Below are 22,600 nucleotides of genomic sequence, written 5' to 3'. Positions count from 1 at the left end.
GTCAGAACGTGTTTGTTTACACGAGTGTGTAATTGAGTCGCTTATTGTGATGGAAATATAATGGGCGTTAACATCTGCTCTTCAGTCCTAGAAACAACTAACAACATACCACGGCTCCCAGAATAGAGGAGCACAGCACCAAGCAGAGAATTGCATCATGTACAAGAGAAAAATGAGTAGCATAGCACGACACAAATAATCATAACAAAGTCACAAGAAAAAGGCAATAACACAACGACTATTTTGCATACTAACCCCAAGACAGGCAATATATCAAGCAAGTAGCTATCTCCACATGTTACATTGTCAGTGCATCTCTCACATCCTGGCATGCACCAAAATTTCAGTTGTTAACATGGTTAGACGGTATTGGAGGGCCATGATACATAGCCTCTTCTACAAGTCAACACAGATTTCTTCGAAACACAGCTCCTGCGCCTGAAAAAAGGACAGGGGAAGGAGAAGAATCGGCAGTGACATGAGCACTACCAAGAATGAACAGAGCTTCCATACTCTGTTGAATCTAATCCACCCATCCTATCTTTAACATAATAAAGAATTTATCAGCAAAATCCAAAAAAGACTCCTGGCATCCAGATCTTCTAGATATGCAGACAGTTATTTCTGGTTCACCAAATCAGCACCACTGACATACCTAGCAACAAATGAGATCAATCGGAATGGAGCACCGATGATCGGAGCATCAGAAAATGGAACCTCATCTATCTCATCGTCGGCTCCTGGTTGCTGCGGGCCATCCTCATGAATCTGTATATCATCCAACGGAACAGGAATGATTTCTTCACTTGTTAGTCCATCAAATCGATGCTCACTGACATCAACATGAGCTTGTGCTACACTATTGCTAGTGCCTATTTCTGGAAGCTGCATTGATGTTTCTTCTGGATGATTACTAGCATATGCATTGCTGGGAGTATTGTTGATTTGGCCATAGCTATTATCAGGAGTAATTTCCACTGAACTGCTCAGACCTCTGTCAGCAATCAGTTCATTACCCTGCAGGAAGGAACATGTGCAAATAGTTATTACCTGTAGAGATGCGAATTACTAATCCTAAACTATGAGCAGGAATACACATGAAAAATAACTAACTACAATATGCAGAGTCCATAATGTCCTGTTGGCGTGCAAATATCGGATGAATAAGAAGTAACTTTGTATGGCAAAACACTTGATGAAACTATGGAAGGATAATGATAGCACCAATTTTGCCAATTCATCATACATGTCCAATGAAAGGAACAGACACTCAAATAGTCTGCCTCTAAAAAATCACTTACTTTGCTCATCATCTCAGTAAAACCAATTGTTTGCTGATGAAGTAGTGGACTAGTGTAATCCATTCGATCGACCACCTTATTGTCAGAGACCTGCATTACCATTTCTATTACGTTCTAGAAACTGAGGATAATATTCATATGTAGTAATTTCGCTAGAGATATAATAAGGCCATATAATAATATAGGATAAAGTCCATCTTCCACCCTTCAACTCTTGCTAGAGTCCGATTTTCAACCTTCAATCCCAATACCACACATGAATCTTGAAGTACTGAAACCGTACAGATTATAACCCCATGCTCACTCGAATGTGATTTTCACCCAATGCGGCATACATGTGGGCATGTGGCAGTGGTTTTGCCACATGGATTACTTAACAAATACGGCTAGGCGACAAGCCATGGGCGGAGAGTCATTTTTTTGGGGGAGGGGGGTTCAGGTGACAGAGAGATGCATGGGCTGCTGAATAACTGTAACTGTAAAACAAGTCCAAGTGGCAAAACTATTGCCATGTGTATGCCAAATATGATGGAAACCACCTTCGGTTGAGTGCGGGGCAGAATATCTCCGGTTTTAATACCTCAAGGGTGTAAGATGCACGGTATTGAAGTTGAAGGGTGTAATACAGACTCTACCATAAAAATGGAACACTTCAGAATTACCATAAAAATATAGTGCCCCTTTACCTTTTCAGTATTCAAGGCTTCACTAAGAGCAGCCCTTGCTTCAAGTGCTTGTAGTCTTGAATCTAGTTCATCAGATTTTTTTACCAGTATCTGATTTTCCTCAAAAGTATTGTTTGAAGCTTCCTCCAGCACCTTCACCTGCCAGGCTTTGTTATTAAATGGTAATATCAGAGGAATATAAGCAACATTATGCCAAGCTCCAAATTCGAAATGTTCACATTCTGGCAAATAAACCATGAGAAAATAAGAGATTTTTTTTAAGCGTACATGATGGAGCATGTTGAAATAGTAAATTTACCCAGAAATTCAGATTATTTGATAAATAAAAGCTACCAACATTCTTATTCAGTAGTTAGCTGATATTTTTTTCCTCAACTAGGTAACCAGATATTGCACAACCAACCCTACACAAATAAAATCAAAAGTAAAAAAAATGCAATACCTGTTCCACCAAGGTTTTATTTGTTTCCTCCAGCTCACTTAATCTTTCTTTAAGCAAAGCCTAAAGAAAATCAGTTACACATCAGCCCAAAGAAACAAAGAGAAAAGGCCTTCAAATGTGTGCTGCATCTCAAGTAAAAACACAGCAAGAGAAACTCGTTATCCATGTATTACCTCTTGATGAGTTAAGGTGCCATTGATGTCATCTATGCACCTGACTTTGTTAGCCAAAACTTCCTACATGGAATCAGGGATTAGACTTGTAACAAGAGCATGTAATAAAAAAAGGAGAAACACAGCGGTGTTTTAGCAAACATAATTGAAGCCTAATTAGTAACACAAGAGATAACACACTAGCCTAAACCCTGATTCACTAGCCAAATAAATGCACTATCAAGACATGTTTCATGGTGGATTTAATGAATTTGGTGTTGTCGATCTTCGTGCATTTTTCTATAAATTAGTCGAAGTTAGAGAAGTTTGACTTAGGACAAAACTAAACAGGACCTACTCCCTCTGTCCTGAAATACAAGGCATTCTAGAGTTTTTAGGACAGATTAGGGGAACTGGCAAAAGACGCATGTACCCCTGAGTTATGGCGTGGGGAGTTGTGTTGCTTGGTTGTTTTAATGGCTGTTGCAGAAAACAAGGAACCCGCTTCATCTAATCCACCAATCAGCTAACTCCGAGGGGAATTAAATGAGCAATGATCTACCTAGGATGCCTTGTACGTATATGAGGACAAATTTCAAATCCTTAGATGCCTTGTATTACAGGACAGGAGTATATTTAGTAAAAGTTATCTCCTCAATTTGGGGTTTCAAGATCATCAGTAAAACAGAAGGTGCTACATTTGTATTTCACTCTTTCCCATAGCATAATATGTACTTTTAAAGGCATCTTAAACCTGCACCTATGGCCGTGGCCCTAGTCACCCTAGGTGCAAGTTTGCAACTCTAACCTTGAATCCCGATCTAAATCCAGGAAAGACTGACTTCGTGCCACATACACCTACTCAATTAAAGAAATCAGCTGAAAAAACATTAAATACCTCCTTCTTAATCAGCATATCGTAACCAATCTGTAGATTACTCAATTTTTCCTTCAAAAGTACCTGCAGATTAGAATGACAAAATTTTAGATGGATAAACTTAGGTCAATTCACCATGCTAGAGGGCATGGAATTGCAATTGATTAAACCACATGATGGTTTGCATCAAGCGCACGAAGACTACCTCATTTTGTGCATGAAAACCCACTTTGCTATGCAACTTTTCAAGCTCACCCTCCATGGTGCTCTGCAGGAGAAGGATGAAACATTATTTCTTATATGATGGTTCCCGCACTTCAATATTCGTGCGCTCATCAGCATTGAATTCATCCAACCAAAGCACTAAACTCTTAGACACATGACATAAGATATGGTAAAGCAAGATTTGGAACTATTCTGGCATGCATGTGTCATGTGTCCTGTACTCCTGTCCTGTATACAGAACACAGTACATGACTAAGAAATCAGAAAAAAAGGACAAACATATTACATCATTTTATTGACATAGTACATCCAATACCAGATTAAAGTTATTCCAGCACTGGAAACATAAATTAAAGAGCAAGAGAAAATGATATTGGTGCCTTCATTATTTGCTACACTTTTTGTGATCTTACCTTAAGTATGAATAGGGTGCAAAATGAAGAAACTAGAAACATGTACATCAAAGTTGTAGAATGACTTAGACTTAGGGAAACATTAGTAAGTCTGAAAATGTTTTATATCTGGCTTCATAGGGACCACATCAAAGTAGAAAATTGCAAACTGTAAAGTGGTAAATGCAAATATGCTTTTGATAGATCTTTTTCATTTCTGTCATGAAAGCAGGTAGGCTGAATGTTGGCAGTTGTAATTGTGAAAGTTAATATGGAGGTGGAATGGTGAATACCTTTGCAATGTTTTTCTCTAAAATTACAGTACCAAATAAAAGATTCAGAAAAATCAAAACAAAACAGATTTTTCAAACATGCCCCTACCAATTTTTGAAGCCATAAACTCTTTTCATCCTCCAACTGCTTTATTGTCTCATGTAGTTTATCCTGCATTGTAATGTACTGCTTTATTGTCTAATTGTCTCATATTTAGACAAGTGCGGAACTAAAATAAAGTCACATGATCCCCATAACTATACGACTGATACTGTTGCGGAATGAAGGTATTATATACTAAATAGTTATTTTGTTCAAGCACTGTGAAAAATGAATAAAAAGATGGAGCATGAGCATTATAATTTCAGAAACTAGCAAACCACTTACGAGTTTGGCTTCGTAAAGTCTATGCATATCAAGCTCCACACTAGACTCTGACATCCCAATGCTCCTCTGATCTGCAGGGACTGCATTGCTGGCCTTATGATTCTGTGTCAGCGTAGGTTCATTGTTCTGGTAGCATGAGATCCCTTCTCCAATAGAGGATGTAGTATCATGGGCATTTGTGCTGTCATTATGATCCAACGGAAGAGTTGGCTCGTGATTCTGGTACTGAGGAACTCCCTCTCCAACACTGGACATGGCATCATCTGCATCAGAACCTTTATAATGATCTCTTGGGGCTGACTCATGATTGTGGTTCTGGGGAGCAGCTTCTCCAGCATTGGATGTCACATCAGCGGTGTTCTTCCCTTGGTTTCCCTTCTTCTTCTTGTTCCTCTTCTTTTTGGCATCCATCTTTTATCGCAAAGCTCAGCCCTTCAATGAATCCTTATATTAATGAATACATACACATAAAAGAATATACTTTCAGCCACATTTGATGAACAAACTGTTCCATCAACAAAATGAATATGTTAAACGCATTACCAATGTTTCACCTAAGTTTGATTGATTGAAAATACCCGAACCTTTAACTTCATGAGCTCATAAATCATACAAATTTCCCACTTGCAGCAACTAAAACACCTCTATGTGATGAATGCAGGAAGAGGCCTGCTAACACAAGAAACCTCACAGCTGCAACCAAAAATTCTACTCGTATCAAACACCTCAATTTCTAATTTCAAGTATCCCCCTTCCCCGTCGCCCATAGTCTTGAACACGCGAAACCAATGGCTGCACGTCGCAAGATTAAATACTCACAAAGCCGGAGAGGCAGAAGACAGCAGGCCGCCGTTCCACGCAAAAGGATCTAACTCCACGAATTTGTGCATACGCAAAAAGTTTCAATTCAGCCGACCATAACAGGTTAACAAGTAATCCACGCCGAACTCGCGGCAAAAAAAATTGCCACACAAAATTCGCTGCAAGTATTGGGAAATGACCGTGGAGCAAGAGAACTAACCCTAGAAACGCCGCCGCCGCCGCTACCCCGTTCCAGTCGGAGGCGGGTGGGGATCTGGGGCCGGCGAGAGGAGAAGGAACGGAGGATTAAATTAGCTGGGAGGGTTGATTTCGGGGGGAAGCGTGCGTCTGTTTGATTAATGGGGTGGGGATCTGCGCTGTCGGGGGAGAGGAGTGGAGACTTCGGAGGTGGACGACGAGGACGTGCTGGCGGAAGCGCAACGCCCGGCGGCCTGTCGCGGCGCTCGTGATTTTCGTCAATCAGGAATACGGGCCTCATTGGATTTGGAGCCCATCCGCATCTGGGCTCGGACTGCTCATCCCATGGGTCCATTTTGGCCCACTTCTATCCAGCACTTACCCGGCCCAAGCGCACGCTTCGGTCGCTCCTCGTTACACAGAGAGAGAGAGAGAGAGAGGCGCCGCCGCCGCCTCCCTAAACCCTCGTCAGGCTCACTCCCAACAGCGGCGGCAGAGGCCTACCGCCGCAAACCCTCTTTCCCCGCACCAGCACGCGCAGGGAAAACTTGGGAGGGAGCGAACCGGAGCTAGCACTATGGCTCCGGCGGACGGAGGCGGGGAGCAGCCGCACAAGGCTCACCGCCAGCACAAGTCCGGCGCCAAGGCGCGGAAGAAGAAGGGCAAGGGCAAGGGCGCAGCCGGTGATGACGCGGGGGGCGAGCAGAAGAACCCCAAGGTACGATACAGATTCGAGCAGGCTCTTGGTTGTTGTCCGTGGAGTGACCTACCCGGGCGAGGGCGTTCAGGTTCAGCAATGATTAAATGTGATCGTTAGCGATCTTGCTCCTCTTTTTTTGTTAGCGGAGATCGTATGGGAAGTAGTATTTCAGATTGTTATAGCTCGACCGTTTAAATGATGCGCGCAGTAAGGGTTTCTGCTCATAGAGCGATACTCTATTTTGGGATTGCTAGTTAATTGGAATACACACATCCTGATAATCACTTTTACCTTTTTATTGAGAACCTGATAATTCTGTAGTTTAGCCACCTGATTCAAGTTATGCACAGTTGCACACTAGTCAAATCAGGTTGTTGGAGCAGTTTGGTCAAAATTCAGAATTGTTGATAACTTTGGACTAGTCCTTATATCAGCAACCTAAATATAATATATATTGTACAAGGTGTTTGATGACATTATGGAGCATGCAGCAGTGTTAGAGAATGCCATGTTCTAATTAGAGTACCTTGCCATTCTTTCAGGCTTTTGCATTTCAGTCAGCAACAAAGGCCAAACGTCTGCAAGCTCGGTCAGCAGAGATTGAACAACGGCGACTTCATGTGCCAGTCATGGATCGTTCAATCGGTGAACCTCCTCCTTTTGTTGTAGTTGTTCAAGGACCTCCGCAGGTATGCTCTACGATGTGCACAAATGATGGTTAATTTATTGTATCTTATCATTACTTAACTCCAAATTTATTAGGTTGGGAAGTCGCTGTTGATAAAATGTCTGGTAAAGCATTACACCAAACAAAACCTGTCAGAAGTCCATGGTCCCATCACTGTTGTATCAGGTTAATGAACCTTTTACATCTTGTACATCGAAAGTCAACACATGTTGAAAATATGCCAGATTGTTGTGAAGATGCTAAGCTTTGTATATATGTTTTTTGTTGCTTGCAGGTAAAAGCAGGAGGGTGCAGTTCTTGGAGTGTCCAAATGATATAAACGGAATGATTGATGCTGCTAAAATAGCTGATCTTGCTTTATTGCTCATTGATGGAAGCTATGGTTTTGAAATGGTGTGTTATCAGACTTTTGTTTTCACACATATTACCAGTTCAATATGTTGCTCTGTTAAGTTTTCTAGCCAGCTCTTGAGAAGAATTTAGAATACCCCTTTTCTCTCTAGATGCACCTTAGAAGCTCATCCATTGTGACTTCTTTCTCTATATGTTTGGCTGGGTATTCTGTTGCCAGCGTTGCATATCCTGCTATGCTCATATGTTTGTTTCTTTCCTCATGACCTAGTGTCCAACAGTGTTAACTATTAAATGTCAAGCCACATTGTATCATGGTTTTGACTTTAGCTTGTACTGATGGGTGCAGCTGATATTGTATTGGCCTATATTGTCAATTGCCATTTTTATTTTTGGTATCTGCATGTCTAACTCCATAATTTTTTCTTGGAAATGAACGCTTATTCCCAGGATACATTTGAGTTTCTTAATATCATGCAAGTGCATGGATTCCCCAAGGTGATGGGAGTGCTTACACATCTTGATAAGTTTAAAGATGTGAAGAAACTCAGGAAAACTAAACAGCGCCTTAAACATCGATTCTGGGCTGAGATAAAGGAGGGAGCAAAACTATTCTACTTGTCTGGTCTCATTCATGGAAAGTAAGTTTCTTTGTTCTTCATATATTATTTTCTATTTAATTAACTGGAATACCAATCCATATGGTTATGTCAGTAACCAGTTCAAGCACCCCATACTATAAAGAATTGCTACGGCTTCTCTCATAGTGCAGCTTTCATGATGCAGATGTATATTACCTGCTCATTTTGCATTCTTTGAGGAAATTACTGTCTAGACCCTGACCATTTGTCATATAAATTTCGTTCAGATACACCAAAAGAGAAGTCCATAACCTTGCAAGATTCATCTCTGTAATCAAGCCTGTTCCATTGAGTTGGCGGATGGCACATCCTTATTTGTTAGTTGATAGGTTTGAAGATGTCACCCCTCCAGAAAATGTGCGCCTGGACAAAAAGTGTGACAGAAAAATAACATTATATGGTTACCTTCGTGGCTGTAATATGAAAAGGGGGACCAAGGTGAGCATTTGCTCTTTTTATGGTCATTGGAGCTTGTTTGAGTTATTTTGTTGCTTCTTTGTTATTTGAAGCACCAACAAACAGCTACATAGTGTTTCTTTCCCAGACAAGTGCACTTGCGTGATATTAAAATGCGCAATAATTTGTGCAGGTGCATATCACAGGCGCAGGTGATTTCAGCTTGTCTGGGGTGACGGGTTTGGCCGATCCTTGCCCTTTGCCATCAGCTGCAAAGAAAAGAGGATTGCGTGACAAGGAAAAGCTGTTCTATGCACCAATGTCTGGTCTTGGGGATCTACTTTATGACAAGGATGCGGTTTACATCAATATCAATGATCATTTTGTTCAGTTTTCAAAGAATGATGACAATGACATACCTAAAAAGCAAGGTTAGTCTATAACCTATCCATTCCCAAATGTCCCTCATTCATTTGTTGTGATGTTTGTCTTGGGGTTTCATGAAGTATATTTATTCATTATAATGCTATCCTGATGGAAGTGCATGCATAAACATGCTTTCATTAACAAAAATATCAGGCCATGAAGCCAAAAAAACTATTTTCTGTTTTGTGTTTTTAACTTCTCTAGTAATTCAAATGAGTGTCTTGGTCTCAAATTATTTCTGATGCCGGATTGTGAAAGGAGGCTGGCTGTTGCGTACATGATTGCGGCATGGTCCGCCTGGAAGAAATCCAAGTAACAAAAGTTTTTGCTATTGACCAAAACTAGAATGTCCATCTTTGTGATTCTTCAATCATTCCATTTGTTACACCTTTGATTGATACATTTAGTTTGTGTGAACATTTGGATATGGGAGCTCGTTTTTTCAGGCATCAATCTACCGTGCAGCATGAAGCTTTTAAAAGCATGTCATTGTTTGTACACTTGTACTAAAAGTGTATTGGCTTCAATTTTCCATTACCCTTAATTGTTAACTTGACTTTGCACTTATGCCTTTTTTGGTTTGACTGCTGACCTGTCACTTTACAGGGAAAGGTAAAGATATTGGTGCGGACCTGGTAAGATCACTTCAAGAAACGAGATACTCCCTGAATGAAAAACTGGAAAAAGGTTCTATAAATCTCTTTGGCAGAGGGCCTTCTGCTCAATTCAAAGACAGTGACGTGGATGGCAATGCCATCTCTGCAAGCCAGGATGACCAGGGAGATGCAAAGCAAGTAGACGGTGTTAACATTGTGAATGCTGACACCATGGACAGCAATGGGCATTCTGAATGCTCTAGTGATAGTGAAGGGGATGATGATGATGATGATAAGTTAAGGGATCGTGATGTTGAATTAAGGGAAAAATTAGAAATTTGCAATGGAAGGTTGAGGCGGAAAGCTGTATCCTCTAATTTTCAAGATGATATTGACGACGAGGTTTATTATTTAACCCTTATTTCCTATCAATGAATAGCTTTTATTGTCTCGGATCCTGTTGAATTCAGTTTATGATCCTTGTCATTTGGAGCATGGATTTATGTGTAGGAAATAGTTCTCTCTTTTGAAAAATATGCATTTGTTTGTAATACGCAACCAAGCCAGGAAATGTCATAGTCCAGGCTGGGAATTCTATTTGGTCAAAGTGGGGTGTTCTTTTGCATTAACTAATTCTTTTAGTACTTTATTACATAATATTTCAATCCTTTATTTACCTTGTAGGGAACTGATGAGGATGACAGTGATAATGAGGATTCTGGCGATGACGAGTTATCTGAAGGTTCTGCAGCATCAGATGACAGTGGAGAAGCTAGTGCTTCAGGTAATACATGTTCACACACATGGATATCTTGCTTGCTGCAGCGACCTATGCCACACGTGCAGATTGTCGTTGCTCATTTCTTTGCTGGAATAGTTATCTTTGCAAAGAAAAGTGAAATCATTTTTTGTTTTGACAAGTAATTTTTTTGTAATTTTGCAATTTTAGATGACGAGACTGGAAATAATTCAAAATGGAAAGATTCCTTGCTTGCAAGAACACTGTCCCGACGGAGTGCCAGTCTGATGCAGCGTGTTTATGAACAACCTTCAACAAAGCTAGATGGTGTGCCGTCAGAAGAAAACAATGATAGTGAAGCCAATAGCTCAGATGAAGAATTTTTCGTACCAAAAGGACAAAACAAGGTACAGGTTTGTTGCTTGCATGGTTTATGTGTCGAAGCTATACTATTTTTTCTGTAGGATAAATTATATTTTCCCCTTGTTTGATTTGTCATATTAGTTTGAAAGTTAATTGGTTAGAAGAGATCGTCAGGAGAGGGAAGTTAATGAACCACTCTTACCCTAACACCATACCGTCCTCACCCTGATCTGTTTGGACAATGAAAGTGTTAGTCGCTAATTGCGCTTTCAGTTTTTAGATCCATATTTTCTTTCTTGTACTTCCCTCATCTATCTTTTTGGGTGGAGGAAGACGGATTATATTCCTATATGTTAGGTTGTACTTGGAGTAATTCATGTAGTGCCCACGGTTGTAAAAGTTATGCTAGTTTATTATTGGTTTGGAACATAAATGTGTGTTTTTTTTGGTTCGCAGCAAACAAATAACGATTTACCAACCTTTGATGATATTGATGCTGAGGATTGCTCCAAGTTTTTCAAAGCAGAGCTAAGAGATTGGTCTAATGAAGATCTCATCAATGCCATCCGTGACCGTTTTGTGACTGGAAATTGGTCAAAAGCTGCTTTAAGAGGACAGGAGTTAAATGAAAATGGAGAGGATGATGAAGAGATCTATGGTGATTTTGAAGATCTTGAAACTGGTGAGGTACATAGGATCCAGGCATCAGAAAATTCTGAAGGGAATAGTGGTGGTCACAAAGAAGATGACCTAGAAGTTGAAGAGAGAAAACTTAAGAAGCTGGCCCTGAGAGCAAAATTCGATGCACAATATCCTTAATACATGGTCAATGTTTTATTATCTTTTCATGCCATTACGCACTTACTAACAATCATATTAAGGGGAAGGCACTGTTACTTCCATGCTATTTTCATTTGCTGTTTTTGTTTCATGCTCTTTTGCTCATCTCTTATGCTGGGAAGGCGTTCTCCCCATAGTATGTTTATTTTGACAGTATTGCTTGATGCTTTTTTGTTGTTTTATTTTCAAAGTACCTTATCTATCTTTTTTATCCTTTGATTCTTTGACTGAAACATACATATAATGGATCTGAGCTTTCTGGCGACGAAGCTGATGATGACAAGAAGAATTCCAAACGAGAACAGTCTAATGGAGGGGGCTATTTTGATAAAGTATATCTTAATGTGCTTTGCCTAGTTGCTTCTTTTAGGTCTTCGCTTTGTTTCCGGGTCCTAATTAGCTTTTGTATCTTCAGTTAAAGGAGGAGATGGAAATTCGCAAGCAAATGAATATATCTGAGCTTAATGATCTGGATGAGGATACCCGAGTAGAAATTGAGGGATTCAGGACTGGCACTTATGTCAGATTAGAAGTACATGGTGTGCCATTTGAGCTTGTTGAGCATTTTGATCCTTGCCACCCCATTCTTGTTGGGGGTATTGGCCTTGGTGAGGAGAACACAGGTTACATGCAGGTCAGTTGCCTTCCATAGTCCATAGGAATAATTGACCTGCTAGATTGATACGTGTTTGTATTTATTGTTCCTTGTGATGGTAGCATCTCTCTGCTGTCTGGGCTAAATTTTTTTTTCAATCAACACTCTGGATTGGTGGGATAATATGCTGGTGGTTTGACATGAATAAGATGATGGTACATTTAGTTTTATGATCTTGGCAATCAATTTATGATATACCTACAGAAAAATTTATTTTGTACCCTCAATATGCAAAACCAAAGCAATTCCACGGAATATTGCTCGCTCGATGCCAATCGGAAGAAAGAAAGGGAGATCTAGGATTTATTGATAAAAAGATAGTTGTTCCAGTTGTACAACAAGTACAACTGCATGTTTAGTTGTGAGTGCTCTTTATAATGAACGGAACTCATTTCTCAAATATACTAAATACATACTCCCTCTGTCCCATGAAGAGTTCAATTCTAGTTTTTCTAGGACAGATTAGTGGTGGCGTGAAAAGACTCTAATACCCTCATTTGTTGGCCACATGCAGTAAGTTTTGGTATGCAAATCAGATCGGACCACTTAATTAGGCAGGTAGTTAAATCTATTTTTTTGGATTGCACTCTTTTGTGGGATTTTTTTCAAAAGCTAGGATTGCACTTTTCATGGGACAGAGGGAGTACTTTTACATCCTTGCCATGCAATCACTCAAATATAACTAGTTTGTTATTACAACATTGAATTTTCTGAATACTACAATCGTTCAAATGGATGTTTGTCTTCTTGTTAGTGATTCATGTGTATCTTATTCACCATCATGTAGGCAAGTTTGAAGCGCCATAGGTGGCACAGGAAAGTGCTGAAGACAAAGGACCCGATCATTGTCTCAATTGGATGGAGGCGATTTCAAACAACTCCTATCTATGCAATAGAAGATCGGAATGGTCGACATCGCATGCTGAAGTATACGCCTGAGCATATGCATTGCTTTGCTATGTTCTGGGGGCCACTTGCTCCACCAAAGAGTGGTGTGTTGGCAGTCCAGAATCTTTCCAACAATCAGGTAGAATCAATGATCTGCTTACATTAGTTCATACATGATCAAAGATACAAAGGAAACATCTTAGTTGTTAGAACTTCCTCATACTAATGCCATGTATTGCCTTTCCTGCCTTGTTTGGGGTACTTCTCTCACCTTTTACTGGCTTTGTATGAAGAACAACTATGATTCTAGGTAACTGAACTACTGAAAAGTATACTATAAAAATCAATCCTAGCTGAACCAAGATAAAAAATAGTTGTCCTACCATTAAACATGAACTCTGGCCTAGACTTTATCTTATAATTTTTGTTTCATCCTCTCATTTGCAACAAATGGCATATCTGGTTTCTTTATACTGGAAGCGGGGTTGAAACATTGTTTCTCTTTATAGAATGATACAGAAAGACTAAAATTGGTCAGTAGAGGGCATAATTTTAGTTGATGGATGTGTTTATTAGTTATTTTTATGTTGCCCTTTCATCATTTTCCTCGGGATCCACTTCAAACTTTCTGTTATTTTTTTTCTCGTTCTTTTTTTAATCAGCCATTTTTATGTCCTTGGGCTGATATAATTTGCAACAATGCTTACACATCTTCCCAGGTGCCATTTAGGATAACTGCAACAGGCTGGGTTCAAGAATTTAACAATACTGCCAGAATTGTGAAGAAGATCAAGCTCACAGGCACACCATGCAAGATATTTAAAAAGACTGCTCTGATCAAAGGAATGTTCACATCTGATTTAGAGGTTGCTAGGTTTGAAGGTGCGGCCATTCGGACAGTAAGTGGAATCAGAGGACAAGTTAAAAAGGTAATGCATAAAACAATATGCTTGAATAGTGTACCACGCCGGTGCTTGTCACACAAACTCTTCTGTTTAAGCTATCTTCGAATTTCCAAATCGTAACCACAAAACTGTTTAGTGTCACGACGTTTTTAATGTTGCAACTTCTTTCTCTTCTGCTTAGTTCTTGTGATCAGTATATGTAGCGGATGGTAAATTTGAAGTGGAAAGACTTGATTCCTAAGCCGACAAAGATATCTAAACTGTTGTCACCCTTGCACTGTTACCATTCAGATAAATTCACAGCTTCAGGACTAAGCACTTGGAGTTTAAGTATTAATTCAAAACGTTAAGCAAATTAATTAATAATAAGAGTAAAAGCTCTAATATAAGGGGCCTCTTCAGATTTTAGTTTATTTGCATAAGTGGGTTGTAGTTAGCCTTTTTCTTTGAGCTGTTAGTGAAGAGGAAATTTGGGTCATCTGGATCATGGGACACACTAAGCTGACAATTCATGAATTTGGGTTAATACAGCTATTAAACTGTATTCATGCAAATAAAATTTTATTCATTGCAGGCAGCAAAGATTGAACCAGGAGATGTGCTAAAGAGAAAAGGGGAAAATACAGAAGGAATTGCAAGATGCACATTTGAGGACAGAATTCTTATGAGCGACATTGTTTTCCTTCGCGCCTGGGTTAATGTTGAAGTTCCCACTTACTGTAACCTTGTGACAACTGCTCTTCAACCTCGAAAGGAAACTTGGCAAGGCATGAGAACAACTGCTGAGTTGCGGAGGGCGCACAATATACCTATTCCACACAACAAGGACTCGGTTTACAAGGTTCTTAGCCTTTAACTTTTTTGTAATCACATATTGTGTTAGTCCTGTCAATAATAGTGGTGTTATCTCCGCTTCACAGCCTATTGAGCGGAAACCACGGAAGTTCAATCCTGTAGAGATCCCTGCAAAACTGCAGCAGTTGCTTCCTTTTAAATCTAAGCCAAAGGACAGACCTAAGCAGAAGCAACCAACAGTTGAAAAGAGGGTGCCAATAATTTTGGAACCCAGTGCAAGGAAGACACAAGAAGCTATTCGACAGCTAATGCTGCTCAAACAGGAGAAGGTAAAGTCTCATGCGCACAGCAGCCTATGCTATCCTGTGGCGTTGTTCTGCATCTTGCTTATTTACTTTCTTGGGTTCTTGTAGGCAAAGAAGAAGAAAATCAAGGAACAGCAGAAGAAGAAAGCATATGAGAAAGAGAAAGCCAAGACTGAACAACTAACAAAGAAACGACAGCGGGAAGAGAGGCGTGAGAGATATCGGGAAGAAGATAAGCAAAAGAAACGTGCGCGCAGATGAGCGCAATGAGCTGAAGAAAGGATCTATGCCTAAGGGACCCAGCAGCAACCCAGAGCTTGTTCTCTCAGTCCACACAACATGTGCCGCACTCTTGCTCAGTTGATAGCTGGTGAGTTCGAATGCTCCGATAACATCAGGGTGGAAAGGCATGGATCATCAGGGTTGGATTCAGCTACCTGCGGGCCTAAGTTAGCCGCTCATCAGGGTTGGATTCAGCTACCTGCGGGCCTAAGTTAGCCGCTCATCAAGTTTTGTACTGTTCGCTATAACGTGAGTTTTGTCATTGGCACGTGATCTTTAGCTCCCAAATATGTTGGGAGTGTGAATTTGGAGTCTATACTACCCTATGGACCGAACAAATGGGCCGATTTTGATGCTTCCGAATGTTCTAATGGTGATATGTGATATCGCGCTGTTGTCTGCTGACGACGTTCTGCTATTGGTACTGACCGACTAGGACACGTCTTTGACAATAGCACGTGCTTGTAGCTCTGTTGGCCACGTCCTAGACAACGTCTTTGACGATAGCTGTTTTCCGGCACGAGTATATGCATGTGAAACGGAAAATGAGTTAATATCCGGCCTGGCGTATCAGATTTCTTCTTTCCTTCTTTCCTGCGAGTATATACATGTACATTGTACAGTAGTGGTGGTCCTATTTGACATAGCACAGTGCACACTTTGATGGTTATACAGGCTTTGAACTCTGGATAAGTTGAGAACGAATAGAAACCCTGAAATACTCTGTCTGACTCTTGTTTTTTTTTAAAAAAATACTCTGTTTGATGAGGTGGTGCAAGAGCGACAATTGACAACCCAGAGAACTAGGCATACCTGGCGATTTTTTTTGTTGATATAAAGTGATAAGATAATATGCTTAGCTGAATGATAATAATAATATGTTGGGCCAGCGTAGTGGCGGTATCAAACAGCTTGGCACGATACGGCATGTCAGTCCCGAGAGAGGCGCAGGACTGGCTCAGCAGAGGAGCGGAGACGACACGATCACACGAGACGACGAGAGGGGGGCGGTGCGCGTCACGATGCCCCGAACACCCCTGCATGTTAGTGGGGCCCACGCGCGGTCCCCGCATTCCGCGTCGCCCCCCGTTCGACGGCCGATTGCGTCGCCGTCACCAGATTATAAGCGCGGCGGGCACCAACCCGGCTGGTGGCGGGGCCCGCCCGCCGAGCCCCTCGGGCTGGCTCACAGCTTGCATGTGGCAGCTGCCGGCCCTGTCGCTGCAGCCTGGCCGCAACGAAGAGCTGGCTCCCGGCCTCCCGCCACGCGGTTCGCCGCCGCTCGAGCCCCCGGACGACACGGGTCCCACGTGTCATCGGCACGCACTCGAAGAAAATCGGCTGTGCTCTGCTGTGAACACTAGCAAACCGTCGCCTGGCCTCATTAAAAATCCCAACTCCACTGACATGCGGGCCCACCCCACGCACATGGCCCGCGATTCCCACCACCGCGTCGCCGCTGCCGGAGAAAAAGGCTAAAGAATCCAACGGCAATGGGCGCAACCCGGTAGTAGTACTCGCGAAACGGAACGCGCAAGCTCAACTGAGCACGACAGTACGAGCTGTCCACCACCACCCGGCGCCACCGTCACCGCACGGCCCACCTCGTCTCGTCCCCACCTGCCAGCGACCCACCACCGAAACGCCACGCCCGCGCCAACGCGACGGCAGTAGTAACCTCAGGAGTGAAAGCAAGAGCAGCGGAGGGTGGCGCAGGGTAGGTCGCCGTTGCCGTTGCTGGCCAGCCTCGCTCCTCTCCCTCCCACTTAATGCCGCACCACCCGTAATCCCGAGGCTTCCCCCCTCCCTTAACGCCTCCACCCCCCTCCATCTCCTCCTCCCTTCCCCACCACCTGCGGCTGCCACCTCTCTCCTTCTGCTAGCCCTCAAATCTCGCCTCCGCCGCCGACTCCTGCCGCGAATCCGCCCCCAGATCGGCGCGGGCGCGCCGCGTTGATGTCCGATCTGTGAGGAGGGACACGCCCCCCCACCATGAGGGCCTTGCTGCTGCTCGCGCTGCTCCTGGCGGCTTGCGCCGCGGCGGCGGCGCAGGCGGCGGGAGGGCGCAACTCCACGGCGTTCGTGCCGCGGGACGACATCCTGCTGGACTGCGGCGCGAAGGGGCAGGGCAACGACACCGACGGCCGGATGTGGGGCGGGGACGAAGGCTCAAAGTACGCTCCGCCCTCCAACCTCGCCGCCGCGGCCCCCGCCTCCGGGCAGGACCCCTCGGTCCCGCAGGTGCCGTACCTCACCGCGCGGGTCTCGGCCTCGCCCTTCACCTACTCCTTCCCGCTCGGCCCCGGCCGCAAGTTCCTCAGGCTGCACTTCTACCCGGCCAACTACTCCAACCGCGACGCCGCTGACGGCCTCTTCTCCGTCTCTGTCGGCAAGCTCACGCTCCTCTCCAACTTCAGCGCCTACCAGACCGCCGCCGCCATCACCTTCTCCTACCTCGTCCGGGAGTTCTCCGTCAACGTCTCCTCCTCGACGCTCGACCTTACCTTCACCCCGGAGAAGAGCCACCCCAACGCCTACGCGTTCGTCAATGGAATCGAGGTCGTCTCCTCCCCCGACCTCTTCGGCCTCACCCCGCCGAATATGGTCACCGGGGATGGCAACAACCAGCCGTTCTCGATCGATGCCAGCGTTGCGATGCAGACCATGTATCGGCTCAACGTTGGAGGCCAGGCGATCTCCCCCTCCAAGGACACCGGCGGGTACCGGTCCTGGGATGACGACTCGCCCTACATCTTCGGCGCCTCGTTCGGGGTGTCTTACCCGAGTGATCCCAATGTCACCATCACGTACCCGAGCAATGTGCCGGAGTATGTGGCACCGATGGACGTCTACTCCACGGCACGCTCGATGGGCCCGGACAAGAATGTGAACTTGAACTACAATCTCACATGGATGTTGCAGGTGGATGCTGGCTTCAATTACCTTGTCAGGATGCATTTCTGTGAGATCCAGTACCCAATTACAAAGATCAATCAGCGGGTGTTCGACATTTACATCAACAACCAGACGGCCATGAATGGTGCTGATGTGATTGCGTGGGCGTCCGTGAGTGGTGCTACCACCGGTATTGGCACTCCGGTGTATCAGGACTATGTGGTGAGCACATATGGTTTAGGGCCTATGGATTTATGGGTTGCTCTCCACCCGGATGTTGACTCAAAGCCAGAGAGATATGATGCTATCCTCAATGGGTTGGAGGTGTTCAAGTTACAGCTTAGCAATGGTAGCCTTGCAGGGCTCAACCCTATCCCAAGTGTTGAGCCAACGGATGATGGGGAGACTAAGAAGAAGTCAGCTGTTGGGCCTATTGTTGGTGGTGTGGTTGGAGGTTTGGTGCTTCTTGCACTTGGGTACTGCTTATTTGTGTTCTGCAGGCGCAGGAGGAGTGCCGGGAAGGATGCAGGCATGAGCGACGGCCATTCTGGCTGGCTGCCCTTGTCTCTTTATGGCAATTCACACACTTCCAGTTCGGCCAAGTCGCACACTACTGGTAGCTATGCTTCATCTTTGCCATCCAACCTGTGCCGCCATTTCTCTTTCGCTGAGATCAAGGCTGCAACAAACAACTTCGATGAGTCCCTTATTCTTGGTGTGGGTGGATTTGGTAAAGTTTACCGTGGCGAGGTTGATGGGGGAACAACCAAGGTGGCTATCAAGCGCGGCAATCCGTTGTCTGAGCAGGGTATTCATGAGTTCCAGACTGAGATTGAAATGTTGTCCAAGCTCCGCCACCGTCATCTGGTGTCACTGATTGGATATTGTGAGGAGAAGAATGAGATGATCCTTGTCTATGACTACATGGCTCATGGTACTCTTCGCGAGCACTTGTACAAGACCCAGAAGCCACCGCTTACCTGGAGGCAGCGCTTGGATATCTGCATTGGTGCAGCTCGTGGTCTTCACTACCTTCACACCGGTGCAAAGCACACCATCATCCACCGTGATGTGAAGACAACAAACATTCTCCTGGATGAGAAATGGGTTGCCAAGGTTTCAGATTTTGGTTTGTCCAAGACTGGCCCATCTATGGACCACACTCATGTGAGCACAGTGGTAAAGGGCAGTTTTGGTTACCTTGATCCTGAATACTTCCGCAGGCAGCAGCTCACCGAGAAATCTGATGTCTACTCTTTCGGTGTTGTGCTGTTTGAGGTCCTCTGTGCACGGCCTGCCTTGAACCCTACTCTTGCAAAGGAAGAAGTTAGCTTGGCAGAGTGGGCATTGCACTGTCAGAAGAAGGGCATTCTCGATCAGATTGTTGATCCCTACCTGAAGGGAAAGATTGCTCCGCAGTGTTTCAAGAAGTTCGCTGAAACAGCTGAGAAGTGTGTTTCTGATCAGGGCATTGACCGTCCTTCTATGGGGGATGTACTCTGGAACTTGGAGTTTGCCCTTCAAATGCAGGAAAGCGCAGAAGAGAGTGGAAGCCTTGGCTGTGGGATGTCTGACGAGGGCACTCCCCTTGTGATGGTCGGAAAGAAGGATCCCAATGACCCGTCCATTGAATCGAGCACCACCACAACCACCACCACTTCTATCAGCATGGGCGATCAAAGTGTCGCAAGTATGGACTCAGACGGGCTGACGCCTAGCGCCGTCTTCTCACAGATCATGAACCCCAAGGGGCGGTGAGGTAAAAGCTGGTTCCATTCGTTCCCTCGCAGGCATAATTTATTCATTCAGCATATTTTTCATGAGTTTGTGCTGTCGATGTTCTCTCAAGTTATGGACCGGAAGTCAGAGAATTGTTTCATACTAGATATTCTGCCTTGCCTTGTACCTTTCACCAGTATTGTAATGACTACACCTATTGGCTTGTATTGTACTGCTGCTATTGACCCAACTAGTGTTTTACTGCATGAGAAAGTGATGCGTGTTTTTTCTTTCTTTCTTTTCTTCGGTGATGTGCTGTTAGGATAGGACGTAGTCCGAACTCTGAATTCGACAGCTACACTTGATTGCAGTTTTCAATCTTGGTGGATTGAAAGAACTGATATATCGTTTTGTGGATTAGCATTACTGACAGCTGGCGTTGGTCTTTGTCCTCAAGACAAATTTCAATTTTTAAATCTAAGTGGGTCAAACAATCGATTGACCGTTTCCTACAATTAGCGGAGCTGACAGCTCAGGCACTCTTCCTTTAGACAAATTGATATGTACCATGGGCCTGTTTGGCCGTTTGGCTCCCACGTACTAAAGTTTAGCACCTGTCACATCGAATGTTTGATACTAATTAGGAGTATTAAACATAGGCTAATTACAAAACTAATTGCATAGATGGAGTCTAATTCGCGAGACGAATCTATTAAGCCTAATTAGTTCATAATTTGACAATGTGGTGCTACAGTAACCATTTGTTAATGATGGGTTAATTAGCTTTAATAGGTTCGTCTCGCGAATTAGCTTAGGGTTCTGCAATTAGTTTTATAATTAGCTCATATTTAATTCTCCTAATTAGCATTTGAACATCCGATATGACATAGTTAAAGTTTAGCACCTGGTATCTAAACACCCCAAAGTTGAGGGCACGTCCCCAAAGTTGAGAGCACGTCGGGTGTAGTGGTTCAAGCGAGCTCTTGTGGTGTTAGGCTAGTCCCAGTGCAAGGTTTCATCGCACTGTTTTCAAGGATGCCACATCATCCCATGAGGTGTATTCTCATGAATGAAACAGAGAGTCCCAGTGCATAGTTTCATTTCACGATTTCATAGGATGATCATGATATTTAATTGTGAGGCATGTGATTGGATATGGTTAGATGAAATGAAACTCTATAGCCCCCAATGCAAGTTTCATAGTCTTGGAAACAGTGTATACACAGTTTCATCCTGATGAAACTCCTTCCCTCTCTCACTTCATAACTATCATGCCATGTCATCATATGCTGATGTGTCACTGTATTTAATGTGCATGAAACCTCTATGAAACCCCTACTGGGATTAGCCTTAGGGGCAGTAATAGTCTAATACGATTTTCTACATAGCGGATGTTGATTGATTGTGTGATGGTGACCAACAGAACATGGTGGGGGTATGATTGATATCTGCCCTTTTTTTTTTTGAAAGATTCATATCTGCCCAATGATAGACGGATTCTGCTCTACTCCCATCCCATGTGTGAGTTGTTTCCTTCTCCCAACCGTCAGACCCTTCTGGCCGCCGGGTACCAGACCACCCCAAGCCTGCCTGTGGCTTTGCCCAACTCCACAAGACCACAACCCTTCCGTTGCGAGTACAAACCAGCACGCATCCAGCTATCATCACGAGCCACAACCACGAAGCGCCAGCGTCACTCTGCATCAGTTATGCGCCGAACGTTCTCAAAGGCTAGAGCTAATGGCGATTGGTGAGCAATTCGTGCCTGCAATCCAGCTAAACCTGATCTTTCCCGCAACGATCGGCTCCGCTCAAAACAGAAAATTGAAAGGGAGACGACAGCGAGGGAAGAATTCCTGGATGGGAACCCTGATCGAGCAAAGGGATGGGGGTCCGGGGTCGCAACCACCTGCCAGCCACTTGCTGGCAGCTGTCAACAGTTGCGTCCGGAATCACACGCGTTTACACGGCCGCGTTCAAAAGCCAGCCGGTGCGCCGACCGGGTAGTATCCTAGCTTGTGCTGTGGCCTGCGGACCATGCGGTCGTTATTGTTTGGAAGGAAGACTGCGTACACGCACCAAAAGTAAAATTCTGTAAAGAAAATTATATACGAGTATTTCTTTCGCGAGGCAAGTTGCTGAGATCGAATTGGTATGCGTGTGATCACGTGCCTGCCGGCGTGTTTGTTTAGGATTCTGGGGCCGATTCTGGTGAAAAAAAGCGAACAAGCCTCCCAAACACCATGATTCTCGGTGGATTCTCCAGCAATCCGATTTTCTCCCGAGCCGAAGTATTGGACGTGTTTGTTTAGGATTCTGGGGCCGATTCTAGTGGAAAAAATCGAACAAGCCTCCCAAACACCACGATTCTCGGTGGATTCTCCAGCAATCCAATTTTCTCCCGAGCTGAAGTATTAACGTGAGATGGGAATCGGGAGAATCGGGCGGGGGGTCACTTGCGTGAAAATCCCGCCGATTCTCCAGCGTCAGGCCTTCGCCCCGCTCGTCTCTCCGCGCGAGGCCTTCGCCCCGCCGTCGGCCCCACCGGAGGCCCCTGCGCTCCCCTCCGCTCCCTGCCCGCCCTGCCGGAGGCCCCTCCACGCCCTGCCGTGCCCCGCCGGAGGCCCCTGCGCTCCCCTTCGCGCCCTGCCGTGCTCCGCCGTCGGCCACGCCAGAGGCCCC

At 44.2% G+C, this 22,600-nt stretch overlaps 3 protein-coding genes across 6 annotated transcripts; 2 read left to right on the top strand and 1 right to left on the bottom strand.

Annotated features, from left to right (window-relative positions):
* Nucleotides 1–227: 227 nt before the first annotated feature.
* Nucleotides 228–5,985, bottom strand: LOC117838057 (uncharacterized). 4 transcript variants are annotated; one of them, XM_034717930.2, is made up of 11 exons: nt 5,757–5,985; nt 5,555–5,603; nt 4,736–5,167; nt 4,457–4,519; nt 3,664–3,726; nt 3,480–3,542; nt 2,603–2,665; nt 2,430–2,489; nt 1,988–2,125; nt 1,302–1,391; nt 228–1,017 (listed from the first exon to the last, which is right to left on the bottom strand). In XM_034717930.2, the coding sequence occupies exons 3-11, from the start codon at nt 5,144–5,146 to the stop codon at nt 619–621; spliced, it is 1,350 nt and encodes a 449-aa protein (XP_034573821.1). In that variant the 5' UTR covers nt 5,147–5,167; nt 5,555–5,603; nt 5,757–5,985; the 3' UTR covers nt 228–618. The 4 variants fall into 4 exon arrangements, with proteins under 4 accessions (XP_034573821.1, XP_034573820.1, XP_034573819.1 ...); XM_034717929.2 differs by lacking the exon at nt 5,555–5,603 and having other exon boundaries at nt 4,736–5,179; nt 5,757–5,984; XM_034717928.2 differs by lacking the exon at nt 5,555–5,603 and having other exon boundaries at nt 5,757–5,984.
* A 174-nt stretch (nt 5,986–6,159) lies between these two features.
* On the top strand, nt 6,160–15,688 carry LOC117838055 (uncharacterized). Its single transcript, XM_072291162.1, has 18 exons — nt 6,160–6,452; nt 6,977–7,123; nt 7,197–7,287; nt 7,397–7,515; nt 7,924–8,114; nt 8,342–8,552; nt 8,704–8,941; nt 9,543–9,934; nt 10,217–10,316; nt 10,482–10,678; nt 11,091–11,447; nt 11,717–11,806; nt 11,890–12,108; nt 12,917–13,156; nt 13,737–13,946; nt 14,497–14,763; nt 14,843–15,046; nt 15,131–15,688. The coding sequence occupies exons 1-18, from the start codon at nt 6,312–6,314 to the stop codon at nt 15,281–15,283; spliced, it is 3,567 nt and encodes a 1,188-aa protein (XP_072147263.1). The 5' UTR covers nt 6,160–6,311; the 3' UTR covers nt 15,284–15,688.
* Nucleotides 15,689–17,039: 1,351 nt separating this feature from the next.
* LOC117837831 (receptor-like protein kinase FERONIA) lies at nt 17,040–20,191 on the top strand. Its single transcript, XM_034717606.2, has one exon. The coding sequence runs from the start codon at nt 17,297–17,299 to the stop codon at nt 19,955–19,957; it is 2,661 nt and encodes an 886-aa protein (XP_034573497.1). The 5' UTR covers nt 17,040–17,296; the 3' UTR covers nt 19,958–20,191.
* Nucleotides 20,192–22,600: the final 2,409 nt, after the last annotated feature.

The sequence above is a fragment of the Setaria viridis genome, chromosome 9 (genome assembly GCF_005286985.2).
Source record: "Setaria viridis chromosome 9, Setaria_viridis_v4.0, whole genome shotgun sequence".
Lineage (NCBI taxonomy): Eukaryota > Viridiplantae > Streptophyta > Magnoliopsida > Poales > Poaceae > Setaria > Setaria viridis.
The sequence above is the reverse complement of the archived record's forward strand: the minus strand, read 5'-3'. Positions and strand labels throughout refer to the sequence as shown.